A 20,297-nucleotide genomic window follows, 5' to 3' on the forward strand; every position below is an offset into this window, starting at 1 on the left:
TGGGGCGCCGTGGGCTGGTGCAGGACACCTGGCTTCTTCCCAGCTCCCTGACCAGCTCCTCAGGGCAGGGCTGGGTCTGCCCTGCCTGTGGAGCCTCCTGGGACCCCAAACAGTGGGTTGTCCCCCGGCCCCATTGACAGGTGCAGAAGGAGAGCCAGGGACCTGCGCAGAGAGCCTGCTCGGAGCCCAGGCTCAGACCCAGGCCCTTCCCTCTGGCTGCCAGTGTTTTTTCTTTTTAATTCCTCCTTCCCCAAACTTTTTATTTTATTTTTATCTTTTTAATGTTTATTTTTTATATTTGAGACTGAGAGAGACCAAAACAGAGCATGAGGAGGAACAGAGAGCAGAGAGAGGGAGACAGAATCCAAAGCGGGCTCCAGGCTCTGAGCTGTCAGCATGGTGCCCGATATAGGGCTCGAACTCACCAATTGTGAGATCATGACCTGAGCTCGAAGTTGGACGCTTAACTGACTGAGCCACCCAGGCGCCCCCCCCCTTCCAAATTTCTTATTTTTAAAATTTCAAACCACAGCGGAGTTGAAAGAATTGTACAAAAATACACAAATATTCTTTACCTAGTTAACCAACTGTTAGCATTTTTCTGTAATTCTTCCCCCGCTTTATACGTGCACTCCCTTTTTTGGCTAAAGCATTTAAAAGTTGCAGACAGCATGAGCCTTCACCCCGAACAAGCAAAGGGCGGCATGCCTCTGCTGCTTAACTTCTACGGCATTATCGAGCGCGGGAATTTAACGTCGATAGAGGGGCATTCCCAGCTGCCCCCAAATATCTTTCACAGCTTCTCTCCCTATCCCTCCAGCTGGGACTGAACCTTGCATTTGTTTTTGATGCTTCTTTCATCTCCTTTTAATCTAGAATAATCCCTCTACTTTTTTTTTTTTTTTTTTTTTTTCTGGTCTCCATGATCCTGACTTTTTTGAGAAATCCAAGCCAGGGTTTCATAAAACATTCACAACCAGGAACAGCCTGGTGCTCTCCCAGATGGGCTTGGTGTGTTCAGCCAGATCCTGTGTGGGGGAAGCTGTGCACTTCTCCCTGCGCCACACGAGGGGGCACGACATGCAGGCTGGCCCCGTCTTCGTCCTGTACTGCTCGGTGAGGACGGGTCCTTCAGGTGTCCCCATCTTCCCTTTGTAATTCCTCGGTCACCTGCAGGGGATCCTTGCAGAATGTGTGAATATCTTGTTCTGCAGCAAACTTTCACCCCAGACTTTCATTATTTACAGAGAGGTTTTCCTTACCCGGACTCCAGCCTCAACCCTCCCTCTTCCTCTACCTCCTCTACACACTTATAAATTCTTTTTTAATTTTAATTTTAGTTTATTTAATTTTTCAAAGTTTTTGTTTATTTTGAGAGAGAACATGCAGGAGCATAAGCAGGGGAGAGTCAGAGAGAGAGACAGAGAGAAAGAGAATCCCAAGCAGGCTCTGTGATGTCAATGCAGAGCCCAAAGCAGGGCTCGATCTCATGCACCTTGAGATCATGACCTGAACTGAGATCAAGAGTCAGATGCTTAACCAACTGAACCGCCCACGTGCCCCTAGATTCTTTTTTAAATCCAGGGCACTATAACTCAGGACCATCATTATTATTTTTGAAACTCAACTTGTCTCAGATGTGGCCGGTAGGAGCTGTTTCTCTTGGCTCCTGGGTCCTTTGGGCACCTCCCCCATCATTCGTTGAGCACTTCCTTGCTTTTCTGCATCAGGACTGCTATCTCCCCTGCCCTAATCGGCCATTTCTCCGGGGTCCCTAGGCTGGCTCCCTTCTGTGGGGAACAGTGTCTGGAAATCAAGACCTGGTGTGCCCCCCACTGCTAGGGGACATTCCTCCAGTCCCTTTCAGAGCCCAGGGCCAGGAAAGAGAACCTGGGTTCATGTGGACAGCGCTCATTAAGGTCCAGGATGGCAGACCTCCACCCCGAGGTCAGTGAGCTTCAGCCACATAGTTTCTAGATCGCCGTGCCCATCCCACCACCCACACCAAACCTACTGAGTAAAGTTCAGGATTTGCTTGCAATCTTTTTGTCCTTAAGGACCCGGGGTGTACAGTCAGAGTGCTGAATCCCCCAGCCACTGGAATGGATTCCTTTCTATGGGGATGATGGGGATGTGACCACGTTCCAATAAAAGTTAATTCTCCCAAACAGGTGGCAGGCTGCTGTGGTCTGAGGACCCCTGTTTGCAGACCACTGGTCCAGAATTCTTGTCCCAGCAGAGCAGTTCCTGGTTCAGGATAAGCAGCCGGCAAATCGCCATGCCTGGACCATGCAGTCAAGTGAGCAGGAAGCCCGGAGCCTCCTGGAGCTCAGAGGAGGGCATGTGGCAGCTGGGCCGGGGACCTTCAGTGACAAGGGGGACAGCGTCCTCTTAGAGGGAAGGTGCCCCTGCCCCAACTCCTTGGCTCCAAGGCCAGCCAGGGAGAGAGGAGGGGTCCAGAGGTGAGGAGTGGGATGCCAGCACCGAGCTCAATGGGCAGCAAGGGCTGGGCCTCCCTGCTGCCTGCCCCCACCCAGGGGTACCGGGGCCCATGCCGCAGGATGCCACCTAGTCTGCCTGTGTGCCCAGGAGGCCCAGCCAGGACTCTAAGGACCCTGCTCCAGGAGCAGGCTCCTGGCGTGGGGAGGGGGCCTGGGGAGCCTGGAGATCACCAAGGAGTGAGGGGCTGGGGCCGCCGTGTCCTTGTTCGTGCATTCCGCCCTTTCCCCCACCCGCCCTACGCTGGGCGTGGCAGGTTGGCACAGGCCTTGTGTGAGGCCATCCGGGCCTGGGGGCAGACTTGTCACGCCTCTGGAGAAATGAGCCCGGATTTCCACTGCTGACTTCTCTCTTAATTGGATTCTGACAACAGCATGCCGAGCTGAGCAGCCGCAGGCTCGGGTATGGCTTTCCACGGCCCTTGGCCTCCAGCGCAGCCTGGCTTTCTCGGAGGCAGGAAACGCTTCTGGCCCTTTCTCGGGAGCTGGGCAGGAGCCCTGGTGCACAGGGGCGAGCACGCACACGCCCTCCTGTGCAGCACGCCTGTGTCTACGTGCTCGTGTGCAATTGTGTGTGCGCCGGTTTTGGAAAAGAGACTGCAGACAGAGCCTACTGAGTGTCCCTCCCACCCGGCTGCCCCATCCGTCCGTCTATCCATCTGCTTGTTGGCGATGGGCACTGTGGGCAGGCGGGTCCAGCCTCAGCGGCTCGTCTGTGATTGGGGTCGGTGATTCCTCGGCTGGCCCTTCCCAGCAACGGCCCTCTGAAGACATCCTGTTGAACCTGGTGTTGTGCCTGGGGCTGGGCCTTCGGGACCGTTGGATTGAGTGCAGGCTCTTTAGGATGATAGCACCGCCCCCCCTTCCACCCCCCTGCCACATCCAGGGTTTCCCTGGCACTGCGTGGACTGGGCCTGGCTTGTGGAGGCTGTGAGGGCCTTGGCCTCCCCCTGAGTCCCAGAGGCTCGCTGGCTGAGCCTCCAGCGCCTGGGCCTTCACTGGGGTGGGGGACATCCCCCGGCCCCTGGTCTGAGCCCCCAGTCAGGGGAGCAGGTAGCTCTCCGTCCTCTGAGTATGCCCGCCAGATACGAGAGCCCCCCTCCTTGCCCCTGGGGAGCCCCCGCTTTGATGGTGAGAACATGCCTCTCGCATGGGGCCCTGGAGTTTGCTGCCCCCCCCTGCCCCCCCCCCCAACCTGTTGGGCCACCCTGGGCTCTACGCAGAGCTCAGCCACAGGGGACTGGCTCAGGAAAGCGATTTTGTTGGCCTTCTCACAGCCTTGCCTCCCTGGCTTGACTCCCCTCCACAACCAGCTTCCTTATCTCAGTGGGAAAACTCTTGAAGGTGTTGCTGCTCTGAGCCGGGTGGAGTTGGGGCTGCGGCCAGAGAAACCAAGTACCGTTAGTGCCACATTTGCTGTGGAGGCAGCCGATGCTTAAGGGGTCAACGTGACCATGTCCCTTCCCAGCCTAGCCCCTCCGCCACCTAACCAGATGGCGAGGCCCCGGGATGACCCGGCCCCTGCCCCCCTCTCCCCTCCATCTAACCATGGGCCACACCCTGACACTCACACTCATTCCTGCGGGGGCCTTACCCCTCCCCACCCCGGCCACGCTCCCTGGGCCAGAATGCACCTGTTCTGTTTCTGATCACCAGGAACTTCCCTCCAGCTCCAACCCATCTGCTCTGCTATTTCTTTTCTCCTTTTCATAAATTCAAACCCAGAGTCAAAGTGGGAGGCCTTCAACGCAGTAAGTGCCTGACACCCCGTAATTGTTTTTATTCTGTAAGTTTCAGGAGTGCAGCTTTATAATTCAATATCCGTACACATGACAGTGTCATTACTATCTGTCACTGTAGTTGACCCCTGACACCTTTCGCCCGACCCCCCTTCCTCTCTGATAACCGCTTCGCTGTTCTCAGCATCTGTGAGTTTCTTTTTGTTTTATTTTGCTTGTTTTGGTTTTAGTTTTTTAGATTCCACATGTGAGTGAAATTCTGCAGTATGTCTTTCTCTGTATGACTTATTTCACTTAACATAATACCTTCCAGGAGGTCCATCCGTGTTGTTGCAAATGGCATAGTTCATTCTTTTGATAGCTGAGTAATATTCCATTGTATAAATACACCACGTCTTCTTTAGCCATTCATCCCCCGATGGACATTTAGGCTGTTACCATGTTCTTGGCTACTGTAAATACGACTTTAGTGAGCATAGGAGTGCACGTATCTTTTTGAATTAGTGTTTTTGTCTTTGGATAAATACCCAGAAGTGGGTCATATGATATTTCTGTTCTTAATTTTTCGAGGAGCCTCCATCCTCTTTTCTGCAATGGCTACACCAGTGTGCATTCACATCAACAGTACATGAGAGTTCCCTTGTCTCTACATGCTCGCCGACACTGCTGCTTCTTGTGTTTTTGATGGTGGCCATTCTGACGACTGTGAGGTGATGCCTCACTGTGGTTTGGATTTGCGTTTCCCTGATAGTTGGTGACTCTGAGCATCTTCTCATGCGTCTATTGGCCATCCATAAGTCTTATCTGGAGACCTGTCTATTCAGGTCCTCTGCCATTTTTAAATTGGGTTGTTTGGGGGCTTTTGTTGGTGTTGAGTTGTGTGGGTTCTGTTTATGTATTTTGGATACTAACCCGCTCTCCCATTCAGCAGGTGGGACTCTCCCATTCAAACAAAAATGTTCCTTGGCTGCGCAGAAGCTCGCTAGTCCCCTTGTTTATTTTTACTTTTGTTTCCCTTGCCTTTGGAGTCAGATCCACAAATGTCACTAAGATCCATGCCAGGCAGCTTGCCACTTGGGTTTTCTTCTAGGAATTTTATGGTTTCAGGCCTTCCAGTCATGTCTTTAACCCATTCTGAGTTCATTTTTATGTCTAGTATAAAATAGGGGTCAGGGCGCCTGGGTGGCTCAGTCGGTTAAGCGTTAAGGGTCCAACTGCAGCTCAGGTCATGATCTCACAGTTTGTGAGTTTGAGCCCCACGTCGGGCTCTGTGCTGACAGCTCAGAGCCTGGAGCCTGCTTTGGGTTCTGGGTCTCCCTCTCTTTCTGCCCCTCCCCCCACTCACACTCTATCTCTCTCTAAAAATAAAATACATATTAAAAAATTAAAATGGGGGTCTACTTTCTTTTTTCTTTTCTTTCTATTTTTCTTTTTTCTTTTTGTGTGTGTGTGTGTGTGTGTGTGTGTGTGTGTCTGGTTTTCCCAGCACTATTTATTATACTAATCATTTTTTAATTTTATTTTTAAATTTTTTAACATTTATTTATTTTGGAGAGACAGGGAGCAAGCAGGGGAGGGGCAGAGAGAGAAGGAGACACAGCACAGAGAGAAGAAGGAGGGGTCAGCACAGAGCCCGATGCAGGACTTGAACCCACGGACTTTGAGATTATCACCTGAGCCGAAGTCGGACGCTTAACCGACTGAGCCACCCAGGCGCCCCTGATTTTTTATTCTTGCAACTTTACTGAATTCATTTATTAGGTATAATGGGTTTTTGGTGGCGTCTTTAAGGTTTTCTACATACAGTATCATGCCGTCTGCAAATGGTGACACTTTTACTTCTTCCTTTCTAATTTGGATGCCATTTTTGTTTTTCTTGCCTCATGGTTGTGGCCAGGACTTGCAGTACTATGTTGAGAGTAGACATGCTTGTCTTGTTTCCGATCTTAGAGGAAAAGCTTTTAGCTCTTCTCTGTTGAGGATGACGTCAGCTGTAGGACTGTCTCAGATACGGCCTTTATTATGTTGAGGTACATTCCCTCTATACCCGCCTTATTTTGAGAGTTTTTCAACATCATAAATGGATGTTGAATTTTGTCAGATGCTTTTTCTGCATCTATTGAGATGATCACATGATTTTTACCTTTCATTTTCTTAATGCACTGTATCACGTGAACTGATTGGCAGATGTCGAACATCCTGGTGTCCCTGGAGTACATTCTACTTGGTCATGGTGTAGGGCTCCTTTAATGTATTGTTGGGTTCAGCTTGATACTGTTCTGTTGAGGATTTTTGCATCTGCGTTAAATTACAGGGCATTGGCCTGTAATTTCCTTTTTTTGTGTGGTGTCCATGTCTGGTTTTGGTATCAGATGTGACACTTGCTTTTTGTAAAATATATCTGGAAGCTTCCCTCCCTTTAACTGTTTGGAAATGTTTGGGAAAGGTAGGTATTAAATCTTCTTAGAATGTTGGTAGAGCTCGCCAGGGAAGTCCAGTCCTGGACTTTTGTTTATTGGGAGGTTTTTGGTTACTGTTAAAATCTCCTTGCTAGTGGGGCACCTGGGTGGCTCATCCGTGAAGCGTCTGACTTCAGCTCAGCTCCTGATCTCACAGTTCATGAGTTCGAGCCCCTCATTGGGCTCTCTGCTGACAGCTCAGAGCCTGGAGCTGGATTCGGATTCTGTCTCCCCGCTGTCTCTCTGCCCCTCCCCTGCTCTGTCTTTCTCTCAAAAAAATAAATAACACTAAAAAATTTAAAACATCTCCTTGCTAGTAATCATTCCATTCTGATTTTCTTTCTTTATGATTCAATCTTGGAAGTTTGTATGTTTCTAATAATTTATCTGTTTTTTTTTTTTTCTAGGAGAGGAAACCTGTTTTTTTCCAGGTTGTCCAGGGTGTTGGCATGTGATTGTTCATAGCAGTCGCTTGCGAATCTTTGCATTTCTGTGGTATCAGTTGTAACATTTCCCCTTTCATTTCTGATTTTATTTATTTACATCCTCTCTCCTTTTCCTTGATTAGACTGGCTCAGGGTTTGTCAGTTTGGTTGATTTGGTCAGAGAACCATTTCTTACTTTCATTGATCTTGCATATTGTCTTTTTAGTCTCCAGATCACTTGTTTCTGCTCTGATCTTTATTATTTTCTTCCATCTACTAATTTCAAGTTTGTTCTTTTTTCCCCCCTAGTTCCTTTAGGTGTAAAAGTATATCATTTATTTGAGGTTTTTCCAATTTCTTGACATTGGCCTGTATTGCTATAAACTTCCCCCTCAGAACCCCTTTTACGGCTTCCCCAGGTTTTGATAATGCTGTATTTCTGTTTTCATTTGTCTCTAGGCATTTTTAAAAATTTCCTCTTTGATTTCTTTTTTTGACCTGTTGGTTGTTTAGTGGCATATTTCTTAGTCTTCCTATTTTGTGGGGTTTTCTCTCATTGTCTTCTTATAATTAATTCGTAGTTTCGTACCACTGTGCTTAGAAAAGATGCTTGATAAAATGTCAATTTTCTTGAATCTATTGAGACTTCTTTTGTGCCCAGCATGTGTTCTATCCTGGAGAATGTTCCATGTGCCCTTGAGAAGAATGTGTATTCACCGCTTTTGGGTGAAACGCTCTCTATATAATCTGTTAAGTCCATCTGCTCTAATGTGTCATTTAAGGCCGTCGTTTCCTTATTGATTTTTTTGTTTTGTTTTGTTTGGTGATCTCTCCACTGAGGAAAGTGGACTATTAAAGTCTCTGACTATTATTGTATTACTGTCAATTTCTCCGCTTAGGTCTGTTAAGATTTGTTTCATATATTTTGGTGCCCCGTGTTGGATGCATGTATATTAATCAAAGTTGTATCTTCTTCCGGACTGACCGCCTTATCACTGTGTCGTGCCCCATCTTCTATAACGGCCTTTGTTTGCAAGTCTACTTTGTGTCAGTATCTGCGACCCCAGCTTTCTTTTCATTTCCATTTGCGTGGAACATTTTTTTCCATCCGTTTGCTTTCAGTCTGTGTGTGTCCTTACTTCAAAGTGAGTCTTTCGTAGGGAGCATAGAGATGGGTCTTGCTGTCTATTCATTCAGCCGCTCTGTGGCTTTTGATTGGAGCTTTCAGTCCATGTACATTTAAAGCAGTTATTGGTAAGTGTCTACTTACTGCCATTTTGTTAATTGTGTTCTGGCTGTTTTTGTAGTTCTTTTCTGTTCCTTTCTTCTTTTGCTCTCTTCCCTTGTGGTTTGATGGTTTTCTCCTGTTATGTTTAGGTTCCTTTCTCATTTTCTTTTGCGTATTTACTATCAGTTTTTCCTTGTGGTTACCTTGAGGTTCATGTAAAATCTTCTATGGCAAAAGCAGAGTGTTTTAAATTGACAACGATTTAGTTTTAAACCCACTCTAAAGCTTTACCTTTTTACACCCAACCCCTGATGTTTTATATTTTTGATGACATGTTTTATATCTTTTAATTTTATGCTTCCCTCAATGAATTATTGTGATATTAGTTAATTTTACTACTTAAATTTTTTGTCTTAAAAAATTATTTTTACATTTTTATTTACTTTTGAGAGACAGAGGGAGACAGAGCATGAGTGGGGGAGGGGCAGAGAGAGAGGGAGACACAGAATCTGAAGCAGGTTCCAGGCTCTGAGCTGTCAGCACAGAGCCCAGTGTGGGGCTCGAACTTACAAACCATGTGATCATGACATGAGCCGAAGTTGGACCCTTAACCAATTGAGCCACCCAGGTGCCCCTATATCTTTTCATCTTTATGCTTGCTTTATAAGCAATTGGTTCACTACCTTTGCTGTATATTTACTTGTCCCAGTGAGATTTTTACTTTTGTATGTTTTCTTATTATCGATTAGTGCCATTTCTTTTAAGCTTAAAGGAGTCCCTTTAACAGTATTTGTAGGGCTGGTTTGGTGATGATGAACTCCTTTAGCGTTTGCTTATCTGAAACACTCTTAATCTCTCCTTCAGGTCTGAATGATAACCTTGTTGGGTACAGAATTCTTGCTTGGAACATTTTGCCTTTTAGCACTTTGAGTGTGTCATGCCACTTGTTTCTTTTTTCATTTTTTTTTTTTTTTCTGAGAGAGAGATTGAGAGCGAGCGCATGAGCAGGGGAGGGTCAGAGAGAGAGGGAGACGCAGAATATGAAGCAGGCTCCAGGCTCTGAGCTGTCAGCACAGAGCCCAACACAGGACTCAAACCCACTAACCATGAGATCATGACCTGAGCCGAAGTCAGACGCCCAACTGACCGAGCCACCGAGGCGCCCCTCATGCCTCTTGTTTCTGACCTGGAAAGTTTCTGCTGAGAAATCTGCTGATAGCCTCGTGGGGTTTCCCTTGTACTTGACAGGTTTTTCTTGTGCTGCTTTTAGGACTCTTCCTTTATCTTTTACCATCTTAATTACAGCCTGCCTTGGTATGGTTCTCTTTGAGTTCATCTTCTTTAGAACTCTTTGGGTTTCTTGGATCTGTATGTCTGATTCCTTCCCCAGATTAGGGAAATTTTCAGTCATTATTTCCTTTTCTCTGTCTCTTCCCCTCCTCCCATGATGCAAATGTTCTTCCATTTGATGTTTTCCCAACGGTCCCTTCAGGTTTCTTCACTTCTCTTATTTATTTTTTCCTTTTTCTGCTCTGTCTGGGTGTTTTTCATCACTTTGTTTTCGGCTTGCTGATTTCTTCTACTTCATCCAGTCTGCTGTTGGACCCCTCTAGTGTATTTTTTCAGTTCAGTTATAATTTTCATTTAGTATTTTCTTTTATTTTCTCTCTCTATGTCGAAGTTATCACCGTGTTCATCCATCCTTCTCCTGAATTTGGGAAGCATCTTTATGACCATCACTCTGAATTCTTTATCAGGTAGATGGCTAATCTCTGCTTCATTTAGTTCTTTCTTTAAGGTTTTGTTTTTTCTTTTTTTTAAATTTGGAACATATTCCTCTGTCTCTTCATTTTGCCTTACTCTCTGTTTGTCTCCACGTATTAGGTAAATCACTGACGTCTCCTAGTCTCAAATGAATGGCCTTACATAGGGGAGGATGTATGGGGCCCAGAAGTACAATCTTCTTGGTCATCAGAAGTGACCAAGTGCTCAAGGGCGGCCCCCTGTATGGCTTGTGTGTCCTCCTATTGTGGTGAGGCTGTAGCTGTGACACATTGGTGGGTGAGGCTGGTTCCTGGCCTGGCTGTGGGCATGACCACGTCTGCTGGGGTACATTGGTGGACAAGGCTCTTAGTGGAGCACACCCACTGGCACTAGTAGGTTACAGGGAGAATTCCAAAATGGTGCCCACCAGGACCATTCTTAGTAAGATAGACTGAGATGGAAAAAAGGGCTCCTACCAGCATCTCAGCCCATGGGTAGAGTCCCTGCTATTTTCTGCCACTCTGGCAGACCCTTTAAGGTTGTTAGTAAAGGCATTTTCAACTAGTTTCCAGGTTGAATGAGTGTGTGCAAGCGTCTTAAGAGCCAGTTTCCTGTTCCTTCCTGTTTTCTAGTTACCCTGAATATAATCCCTGCTGATTTTTAAAGCCTGATGTTTTGAGGGCTCATCTCTCCTGTGAAGGATCTACAAGTTGGGGTGCCTGATGTGGAGCATGAATTCTTCATTCCCCAGGGAAGTTCTGTACCTTTGATATCCCTCTTGATTGTGACTTGCCACGGCTGGGTTTTTTCCCTGGTGAGTCTGTCTCTACCTCTCATCTGGTCTCCACGCTGTCCTTTTGTATTTTGTCATGGAGGCTCAGTTCATTCTGTTTTTAGGCTCTTTTCAGAGGGAATTACTCCATGAGTTTGTAGATGATTGTGTCCACGGGAGGAGGGGAGGTCAGGATCTTGCTACTCCACCATCTTGAACCCAGCTCCCTGCTGTTTCTTGCCAATGTTTGGACATAATGCGTCACATCCCCAGTGTAAAAGATTAGGATTTGACTCGCACTACCCACCTCCCTTCCCTGATCGTTCCGTTTGTTGCCTTTGTAACTCTAGATAATATACATAAGCTGCCGCCTCCTCTTATGTTGTCTTTTGGCCCTGACTTGCCCTTGTGTCCCAGGGACATGCTAGAGCCTGCTCTGTCAGCTCCTAGAGCTGAGTGTGCATGTTATCTCTTTCCTGGCTCCTTGTTCAGTGATGTCATGTGGGTGGCTTGAGATGTGTCCCATGTTAGAAATATTTACACTGTAGGAATTGGCAGACCTGACGAACCAGGATTCCCTACCGATTGTTAAACACTTATCAGCACACCACTGCTGGGCTTCGGAGAGTCCCTTCTAGCGCTGAGTCTGGTTCAGGCAGAGGCTGGATTAGTTAGCCGGGCCTCCTGAGGCTCAACCAGCAGGCCCAGCCCAGCACTGACACCCTTCTCTCTGTGTCGCAGCAAAGCTTCGAGGCGCACCAGGATGAGGCCGTGAGCGTGACGCACATGGTGAAGGCGGGCAGCGGCGTCTGGATGGCCTTCTCTGCTGGCTCCTCCATCCGCCTCTTCCACACCGAGACACTGGAGCATCTGCAGGAGATCAACATCGCCACCAGGACCACCTTCCTCCTGCCAGGTGAGGCTGCTGCTGGGCATCGTGCACTGCTGTGCTGGGCCTGTGTGGGGAAGGCGCTGACATCCGTGGAGCACTTCCATGGTCAGGCAGCTGCCTCCTCATCAGCCCGTGTTGGTAACCCTCACAGGAGTGTTTGGCCAGCATCGAAAACTGGGCCTCCACGAGGGGAAGGCAGCGGGGCTGGGATTTGAACTCAGGGCTGTCATTTCAAACCTCTCTTGCTGCCATCACTCTTCCCTCTCCCCTCTCGTGGGAAGTGAGTCTCCAGGCTCAGCAGACTCCCACATCAGGAAACTGCTTCAAAAGCCATACTGGGTAGAAACCCAGGCCTGTCTACACCTGCCACTCCTCATGTTGACCAGACACACAGTTCTGCCTCCCATCACGTTCGGAATATGAGGTGAGGGAAAAGGGAGAAGGCTGACCAGGGGTCTGTTTCTTGAGAAGCTTTTCTAAGAAAGGCAACTGTCTCTCTTAGTTTGCTGGTTGGGGTTTGGGGGCAAGGAGAGAGTGAAGGGCTTGGACATCATCCCCTTGGGGCCCTGCTTCCTCCTACAGAGCTGCTGGTGATACTCCATGGAGAGGAGTAAGGTTGGAGTTTGCCTAATACTCTGTTCCTCCCCACAGAGACCTCTGTGGAATGGGCTCCAGGCAGCAACCTTACCGTCTGCTGTCCAAGGTGCTGCCCAGGTTCTGCAGGCTGTGCTGAAGGGAACCCGGGCAGATGCCTGCTCAGGGCCTGTTCCTACCCCTGGGTGGCCTTAGCGTTTGGCCCAGCTCCTGGCAGACAAGCAGACTGGTCTGGAAGCAGCAGGGGCTCCATCCTGTCCAAGCTGGGCCGGGTTCGGCACCTGGGAGAGCTGAGGGGCCCTGGGGCCAGGGACATGGGGCTGGTCTGGCAGGTGGGGAGCTAATTGTTACAAGGACTCAGCAGATGGGCTGTGTGGAGGCCAGAAGTGGCTGTGTGCTGAGCTGAGGGACTGATCTCCCCGTCCTATGAGGCTGGGCCAAGGGCAGGCACGTTAACCAGAACCTAAGGGGCTGTGTGGGGGCCTCTGTCTTATCACAGAGACCCGGTCCCTAACTCTAGCCAGGGGACCCAGAGATTACCCTGGCTGCTTCTTCCTCCTGGCCAGTCACAACAGTGGTCACTGAGTCTGGCCTGGTGGTGACAAGGGGTGGTGGTTACTAGCCCCAAGGTCCGCACCAATGGCGGTGATTGTATGGAATAGCCACCACCCTACTGCATCCAAGTGTTTTACATACGGGGTTGCATTTCATGGTAGCCCCAAGAAGTGGCTTGTCTGTGGTCACGCAGCAGGCCAGAGGCAGGGCCAGGAGTCTACGGGACACTCCCACGGTTTCAGAAGGTGGCCAGAGCCCTGGCTTGGCCACTGTGGGGCTCGGGCAGATCTTTCTGCCTGCTGGGGTCTGTGGTCCCTCTGTGGGACCAGAGGGCTTCCTGACTCCAGAGAAATGCCTTCAGGCATGGGGAGATGCCTTGCACGGGCCGGGAGCATGGTAGGTGTGTGAGGAGAATAAACAGCTCCATAGTACGCGTTCCGGGCTGTGCTGTGTGGGCTCAGTGTCACCTGGGTTATGGCTCTTGCCCTGTTCTTACCTCCTTCCCTCTCTCCTCCTTCCCTGCCTTCCCTTCCTTCCCTCCTTCTTCAGTTTCATTGCATTTCACAGTATTTAGCCATTATACAAGGCAAATCTATTTTACCTACAATAAAAATTTCTCTGTATCGCGAAAATATTTCCACACTTATACTGTTAGCTAAATTACTTCCAGTTAGTGGAACAACGAAATAAGTGGGCCTTTTAAATCTCCTCAGCCTCATCTGGGGACAGAGAGAGAGACAGAAAGAATCAGCCTGTCAGGCCGTCTGAGGCAAGACTGGGGGCCAGACCTGGCTACAGGTGGGCCCCCCTCCGGCACCGCTGTGACTTTACTGTGTGAGCTCAAAATGCATTTGCACCCCCGCTAGCCTACTTGTTCTCCGCAGCTGCCCTTTGAAGAAGGAAGGGTCTTAGCTGTCTTCATATTAAGTCAGGGCCAGGTAAACGGAGGGCCCCGGAGGCTATAGCACCTCCTGGAAGGTCTCACTGCCGAGGAAGCCAGAGCCAGGACCCTAAGTGCCACCTCTCCCAGACTTACTGGGCAGCACTCCTGTTGCCCCATCTATACCAGGAGGGGCTGAGATCTGAGTCAGAGCGTGGCCGTGGGGCACAGGGCAGACCAGAGCTGGAGACAGGCTGCCTCTGCTGCCCTCCAGCTCCGTGACCCGGGGTGGGTAGGGGACCCCTGGGATCCCTGGTCCCTGGCTCCCAGGGAGGTCAGGCCTTTCCCGAGGCACTGCAGGGACAGCGCCCCCCGGTCTCTGGCTGGAGCGTGTCCTGGTCCACGGTGGTGCCGTTAATCGGCAGCATCTTTGTTCTCGTCTTCGTGGCCATGCTTGCCCCTCGCCGTACCTGCCCTGTGGGCCGCACATCTCCCAGGGGGCCTCTCTGCTAGGTCCCCACTCTCCAGTCCGTGTCTTTCTGGCTGCACCTGCTACATCTGGCAGACCTCCCTGGGGCTGGGCCCTGGCACAAATGAGGGAGGGAGGCTTAGTTTCCCCAGGAGTTAGTGCCCTGGGTCTCCTCTGCCAGGCCTGACTGTTCCTAGTCAGCGACACCGTGGAGCCTGGGGCTGTGCCCGGCCAGGAGCCCCCAGACCCCAGAGGAGCTGGGCCAGAGCTGCCCCAGGGAGAGGGCGCCTTCAGACCCACCTCACACTGTGCCCCTGGCAGAAGAACAGCAGAGCAGGATTCGTAAATTCTTTATTAGAGATATTTTTTAGAAGGCTTTTAAGTTTTTTTCTTCCCCCACACCACCAAATGAAATAATTGCATAATTAGTAATAAATTTGTTCCTCCTCTAAGTGTGGACTTTTTTAAGGGCATGTTAAAAATTGATCACGCTTCCTTCCCCCGGCCCCTTCCTTCCACTCGTGTACCCGGCTGGTATTAATGCATTTTTTGAACCTAAACTCCCCCCTCCTCCTGACTAGACAGGTCATTAATAAAATGTTCTCCGAGAGCCTGAGCTTTTTAAAGTTGTATATCTCCAGATAGATAGCTTGGGTGAGTTGAACACTGCTGCATTAAGTCTCTGTGATAAAATATTTATCCACCATTAGAATTTTTTTTTCTTTCGGACTGTTTGTGAAGTGTCTTGATCTTTTCCTCGAGGCAGATGGGGAGGAGGAAGGGCCCGAGAATGAGGTCTGCAGATGAAGTCATTTCTCACTTCTGGCACTTCTTTGGATTTCCCGCTGCCTTCCTCTCATCTGCCGGGTCTCGGCTGTCCAGTGGGGGCCGGGAGGATGTGGGGACATTGGGGAATGGTTTCCTGCTGGGCTCATGGCCCCAGGGTTCCCTGGAAAAGGAGGTGAGGCAGCGAGATGAAAAATTTGCCACTGTTCGCTCTCTAGGCTTAATTATTTTTGTGGGTATATGGCTCTGATGGAGCTGATCTTAAGCCATGAGTCTAGGTCCTTTTAATAATCACAGACATTATCCTAATGGCCTCCTTTTATTGATTGTACACTCTGGGCTAAGAGCTGTGCCCAACTGTGTGTGTGTATTATACAGACACACGTATAATTTCAACAATCATAAAACTGAGCGAGGCAGGTTTATAATATTCACCGATAAAGAAGGGAAGGAAAATGACTTGTCAGTTCGCACATCTCGTGCGTGACATCCACACCCGTGTCCTTTTTCGCTATTTGGCGCTCATTCTTTCGTTTGTTCATGAGCTCGTCCACTTGTATGTTCACAGATTTCGGGAGCCAAGGGTGCTCGGGCCACGAGCTGGGGAATCAACTCTGAGTGTGCAGATCAGCTGCTGCCCTCACAAGGCTTACCTCTGGGAAGGCAAGCCAAGGGGGGGGGGGGAGGCGGTAATGGGAGACCTTGACCAGAGCCGAGCTAGGGGCCAGGTGGTGACGAGGGGCTGGCGGCCTGCACCGCCCATGCCTTCTGACTTCAGGAAGGCTGGGAGCACCACCGCTGGCCAGGAGTCTGCCCTGCTAGTTTGGTGTTTGGGCTTTCTGAACTGATGCAGGCGTGGGGAGGAGCCCCAACTTTACACACACCCAGACCCTTGTTGGTGCTTGCGGTCCCGCACTAAATCAGCACCATGGATAGCAGACTCAGAGTGTGTGGCTTGGTCAGACTCGTCCACACCACTGTCAGCTGGCAGCTCCATGTGCATCTGCACATCCAGGAGACAGTGTGGCCTCCCACCCTGGGTCTGCCCTCCCATAGGAGTCCCAGGCACTACCACACACCTAGCTGCTCGAGACCAAACACCTCTGAGTTGCCCTTGACTCCTGTCTGCTCTCCTGACCCACTCTAGTCGGCCAGCAGGTCTGCCTTTCTGCTTCAGAACGGATCTCGCATGTGCTGGCTTCTCATCATCCTCCAGGCCACCATGGCGTCTCGCTGCCGCCATCTCTGCCTGGCTGGTCTGCCTGCTCCCTCCGTGCCCCCCACCACACTGTGGTTAAAGTGCTCGCTCCTCCAAACCACGCCACCCACTTCTCTGCTCAGACCTTCTAGTAGCTTCTAGAGTGTAGCTTCAGAATAAACAGTCACCGTCCTTACCCTGGCCTACCCGCTCTCCAGGCGTGTTGAGTTCGGCCCTATCCCCGAGCTGCGCCGGCTGTAGTCTGCTCCTGCTACCGTCTCATTTTTGCCACAGGGCCTTTGTGTGTGCTGTCCCCCAGTCCTTAGCTCAGGGCTTGGAGTGGCTGCCTCTTCCTTGTCCTTCAGAACTCACATCTCCACACCTGCTTCCCTATCCTTCTAGAAAGTGGGGTAAGTCAGGAAACTCAGGAACCTTCCCACGCACTCCCTTCCTGCCCCATGCCCCTGTCTGAATCCTCTGCCTGGTATTTCTGTTCCTTATTTATGTTTTCACTTCCTCTTTCCCCTCCCTACATTGCGCTCATATGGTAGCCACTATGACAATGAAAACCAGATGCAATTAAAAATTCAGTGCCTCAATCCCACCAGCCACATGCCCCGTGCTCACTAACCACCTGTGGCTAATGGCTGCAGAATTGAACTGCGTGACACATAACATTTCCATCATCACAGAAAGTCCTAGAGCACAGGGTAGGCACCGAGGTTGCTCCAAAGCGCCGAGTGGCTGGCTCAGGGACGGTGGGGTACGCTGTGTTGGACAATGCTGCGAGAACCCCGACACGGTAACCCTGGGGAGCCACCCTGTTCAGCTCGGAGGCTGTTTGCTGGGCAGAGGAAGCCCGTACCCTTACCCGCGTGGACACACAGTAATTTGCTCAGGAGTGAAGAGGCAACAGAGGCACAGACTGTAATCAGCAGACCTGAGCTCTGCCCCTACTCTGCACTCAGCGGCTGGGGGACCTCTCTGGACCCTCCTGTCCTCATCTGGAAAATGGGCATAACCTCCATGTCTACCTATCTCCCACCCATTGCAAGGGTTCCATCCGAGCAGACCAGGTTTCTGGGTGCTTTAGAAACTCCAAAATGCTGTTTCTCAGAGTGCAGTCCCTGGACCAGCACACATCAGTGTAACCGGGGCACTTGCTGGCCCCTCACCAGGCATCCTGTGTATGCCAACATCTGCATCACCCTCAAACCCTGTCTATGCTCCCCACCTGGCCACTGAGGGCTCCCATGGGCCAGCTCCGAGCCCAATGGTGCTACCCCCTTGCATCTCAGGCAGCTCCACTTTCCCCTGGTGGAAACTGAGGCTGGGCAGAGGGGCACTCAGCTGGGGGACCCAGCCCGTCAGCCTCCCAGGCCCATGTCCTAACCACAGCCCAGCCAGCGTCCTGCTGGTCTCATGGGAGGAGCCGTTTCCTCACCGCAAAGCCCCCGGAACCCACTGCCATCCCTGGAGGAGACTGTGCCGCTCACGCTGGCTTCTCTCTCTCCGCAGGCCAAAAGCAGCTATGTGTCACCAGCCTCATGATCTGCCAGGGTCTGCTCTGGGTGGGCACCGACCAGGGTGTCATCGTCCTGCTGCCTGTGCCTCGGCTGGAGGGCATCCCCAAGATCACAGGTGAGGCTCTGGGAGCCCCGTCCTTCTGGCAGGGCCTGGGAGTCAGCTGCAGGTGGCTGGGGAGGGGGAGCCTGTGCCCAGGTGCTCACGCATCACTCTGCAATGTCCTGTGTCATCACAGGTGGCGCTGTGGCTCAGTGGAATTATGTCTTCCCAGCCCCACGGTCTCCCCCGCCTACTTTCTGAGTTAGTCTCAGTTTCCTAATCCAGCCAGTGGATTAGGGCACCGGGCACAACAGTGTGTGTTGGTCTGGTGGATTCAGGATTGGTGAAGACCCCTGCCTAATGGCCAGGCCCCTCCTGCTCCCTCCCCACAGAAGCTTCAAAATGTCCAGTCTCCAGGGACTGAAATAACTGCGGGCTTCTGGGAATGGGTCTGTGTGCAAATGTGTTCCTGTGGAGCCGCAGGAGGTCTGCCCGGACCTGTGGCACCCAGGCCAAGAGAACAAGGGTGGGGTCAGGGAGGACCCCGGAGCCCTGGGCCCCTCTCCACCTCGGAGGGTCACGGAGCAGCCATCTCTGGCTGCTGCCGGAGGGCTGTGGTGGGGAGGGGCGGGGGGAGACCTGGAGGGTAGACCAGCCTGATCTTGAATTGCAACCCCCTGCCCCCAGCTGATGAAGGGTCTCTTCCTAAATCCAAGGTCTCCTGTTTCCGTCACATAGATCATCTTGTTCCCCCCGGTGTCATTCCCTGGGTTCACCAGGATACATCGGGCAGAGACCTTCCCCCGGTGTTGACAGCCTGCTCCAGGCAGCTGTGGTCCGGCGTGGCAGTGTTCCAGGACCGCGGGGCACAGAGATGTGGGGGCTCAGATGCGGGTGGAGTCGAGAAGGATGTGCTGCGGAGGGGCCTGAGCTGGGCTCTAGCAGCGGGTGGATGGGAAGTTTCTCTGGGCAGAGCCAACGTCAGGAGATGGCAGCTGGCGCTTTCACACCGATGGTCCCCAAGTGGTTTACAAGGTCACTGCTGTCCCTGTCCTGCTCCTCCACAGAGAATAGCCCTAGAGTGTGGGAGAGCCCCTCCCCCAGGCCCGAGGCCTTCCCAGAAGGCTCCAACATCCATTGCATTAGGAAAACCAAAACAGCACCCAGAAACTTTTCCGAGAGAGAGGGGGTGGGTGCCTCCCCTGAAGCTCTGGGCCTCTGGGCCCCTTCTCCCTGCCCCACTCTTGCAGGGAAAGGCATGGTCTCGCTCAACGGTCACTGCGGGCCTGTGGCCTTCCTGGCTGTGGCCACCAGCGTCTTGGCCCCGGACATCCTGCGGAGCGACCAGGAGGAGGCCGAGGGGCCCTGCGCCGAGGAGGACAAGCCCGACGCGCAGGCCCCCGAGCCCGCGCCCGCGAGCCACGTGGGCCGAGAGCTGACCCGCAAGAAGGGCATCCTGCTGCAGTACCGCCTGCGCTCCACCGCCCACCTCCCGGGCCCGCTGCTGTCCGTGCGGGAGCCGGCGCCCGCCGACGGCTCGGCGCTGGAGCACAGCGAGGAGGACGGCTCCATCTACGAGATGGCCGATGACCCGGATGTGTGGGTGCGCAGCCGGCCCTGCGCCCGGGACGCGCACCGCAAGGAGATCTGCTCGGTGGCCATCATCTCGGGGGGCCGGGGCTACCGCAACTTCGGCAGCGCCCCGGGCAGCGGCGGGAGGCCGGCCCCGTGCGGGGAGACGGACAGCGCCCTGCTCATCTGGCAGGTGCCCTTGACGCTATAGCCCCGCCCGGCGCGCAGCTGCAGGCCACGGGGGTCCTCCCGGGAGCACCGGCGGGGCCGGCCTTGCAGCGACCGTGGGGAGGGGCCGGGCTCTTCGGCAAGTACCTTGGCCGAGCAGAGGAGAACCTCTTCCTCTTTTAAAAAACAAACAAAGCAAAAAAAAAAAAATTTTTTTTCAGAGTGTTGGGGGAGGGGCTGGGGTGTGGGGAGAGGACACCTCTGGAGGAAATGGCCTTCTTTTTAAAAGCAAAAAACAAACAGACGAAACCTCACAACCGCCTGGCAAGCCCCGCGCCTCTTGTCCGGCCGAGCGGGGCTCCGAGGCGGCCGCGCGCCTCTCCTGGACCGGCGCATGCGGGTGAGTGTACGAGAGCGCGTGGGCTGCTGTGTGAATATATATAAATAGTATATATGGTGTATATTATGTGTATAAATGAAGTCTGTACATATTGGAGCTCTGGGAGATGCTGGAATAAAAGGCAAGAATAACGTGAGAGCTTGGACTGACATTTTGTTGTTTGAGGCGCACTGGGGGTTGGAGGTCAGGAGGCAGGACCGGTGTGCTCGCCCTTGGCCCCATGTAGCTTTTTACTTGTGTAATTAATGAAAGAGAACATCACAAATCCAGTTGCTGAGTCCCCTAGCCACGTTTCTGGTGTGTCTTGAAGAGCCCACTGGCTGTGTGCCAGC

At 51.8% G+C, this 20,297-nt stretch overlaps 1 protein-coding gene across 5 annotated transcripts in view; it reads left to right on the top strand.

Annotated features, from left to right (window-relative positions):
• The window catches only part of ARHGEF10L (Rho guanine nucleotide exchange factor 10 like), a 112,279-nt gene extending 92,485 nt beyond the window's left edge, over window positions 1-19,794 (top strand). For 2 of the 5 annotated variants that reach the window (XM_039229046.1, XM_039229047.1), the window contains 3 exons: window positions 11,627-11,801; window positions 17,778-17,900; window positions 19,076-19,793. In XM_039229046.1, the coding sequence (XP_039084977.1) occupies window positions 11,627-11,801; window positions 17,778-17,900; window positions 19,076-19,608 (831 nt within the window). In that variant the 3' untranslated portion in view covers window positions 19,609-19,793. Of the gene's footprint in view, window positions 1-11,626; window positions 11,802-17,777; window positions 17,901-19,075 lie in introns of all 5 variants that reach the window. The other 3 variants (XM_039229049.1, XM_039229050.1, XM_039229045.1) reach the window with 2 other exon arrangements.
• The last annotated feature ends 503 nt before the right edge of the window (window positions 19,795-20,297 follow it).

This window comes from Hyaena hyaena, unplaced genomic scaffold, assembly GCF_003009895.1.
Source record: "Hyaena hyaena isolate Hyena2069 unplaced genomic scaffold, ASM300989v1 scaffold_35, whole genome shotgun sequence".
Taxonomy (NCBI): domain Eukaryota; kingdom Metazoa; phylum Chordata; class Mammalia; order Carnivora; family Hyaenidae; genus Hyaena; species Hyaena hyaena.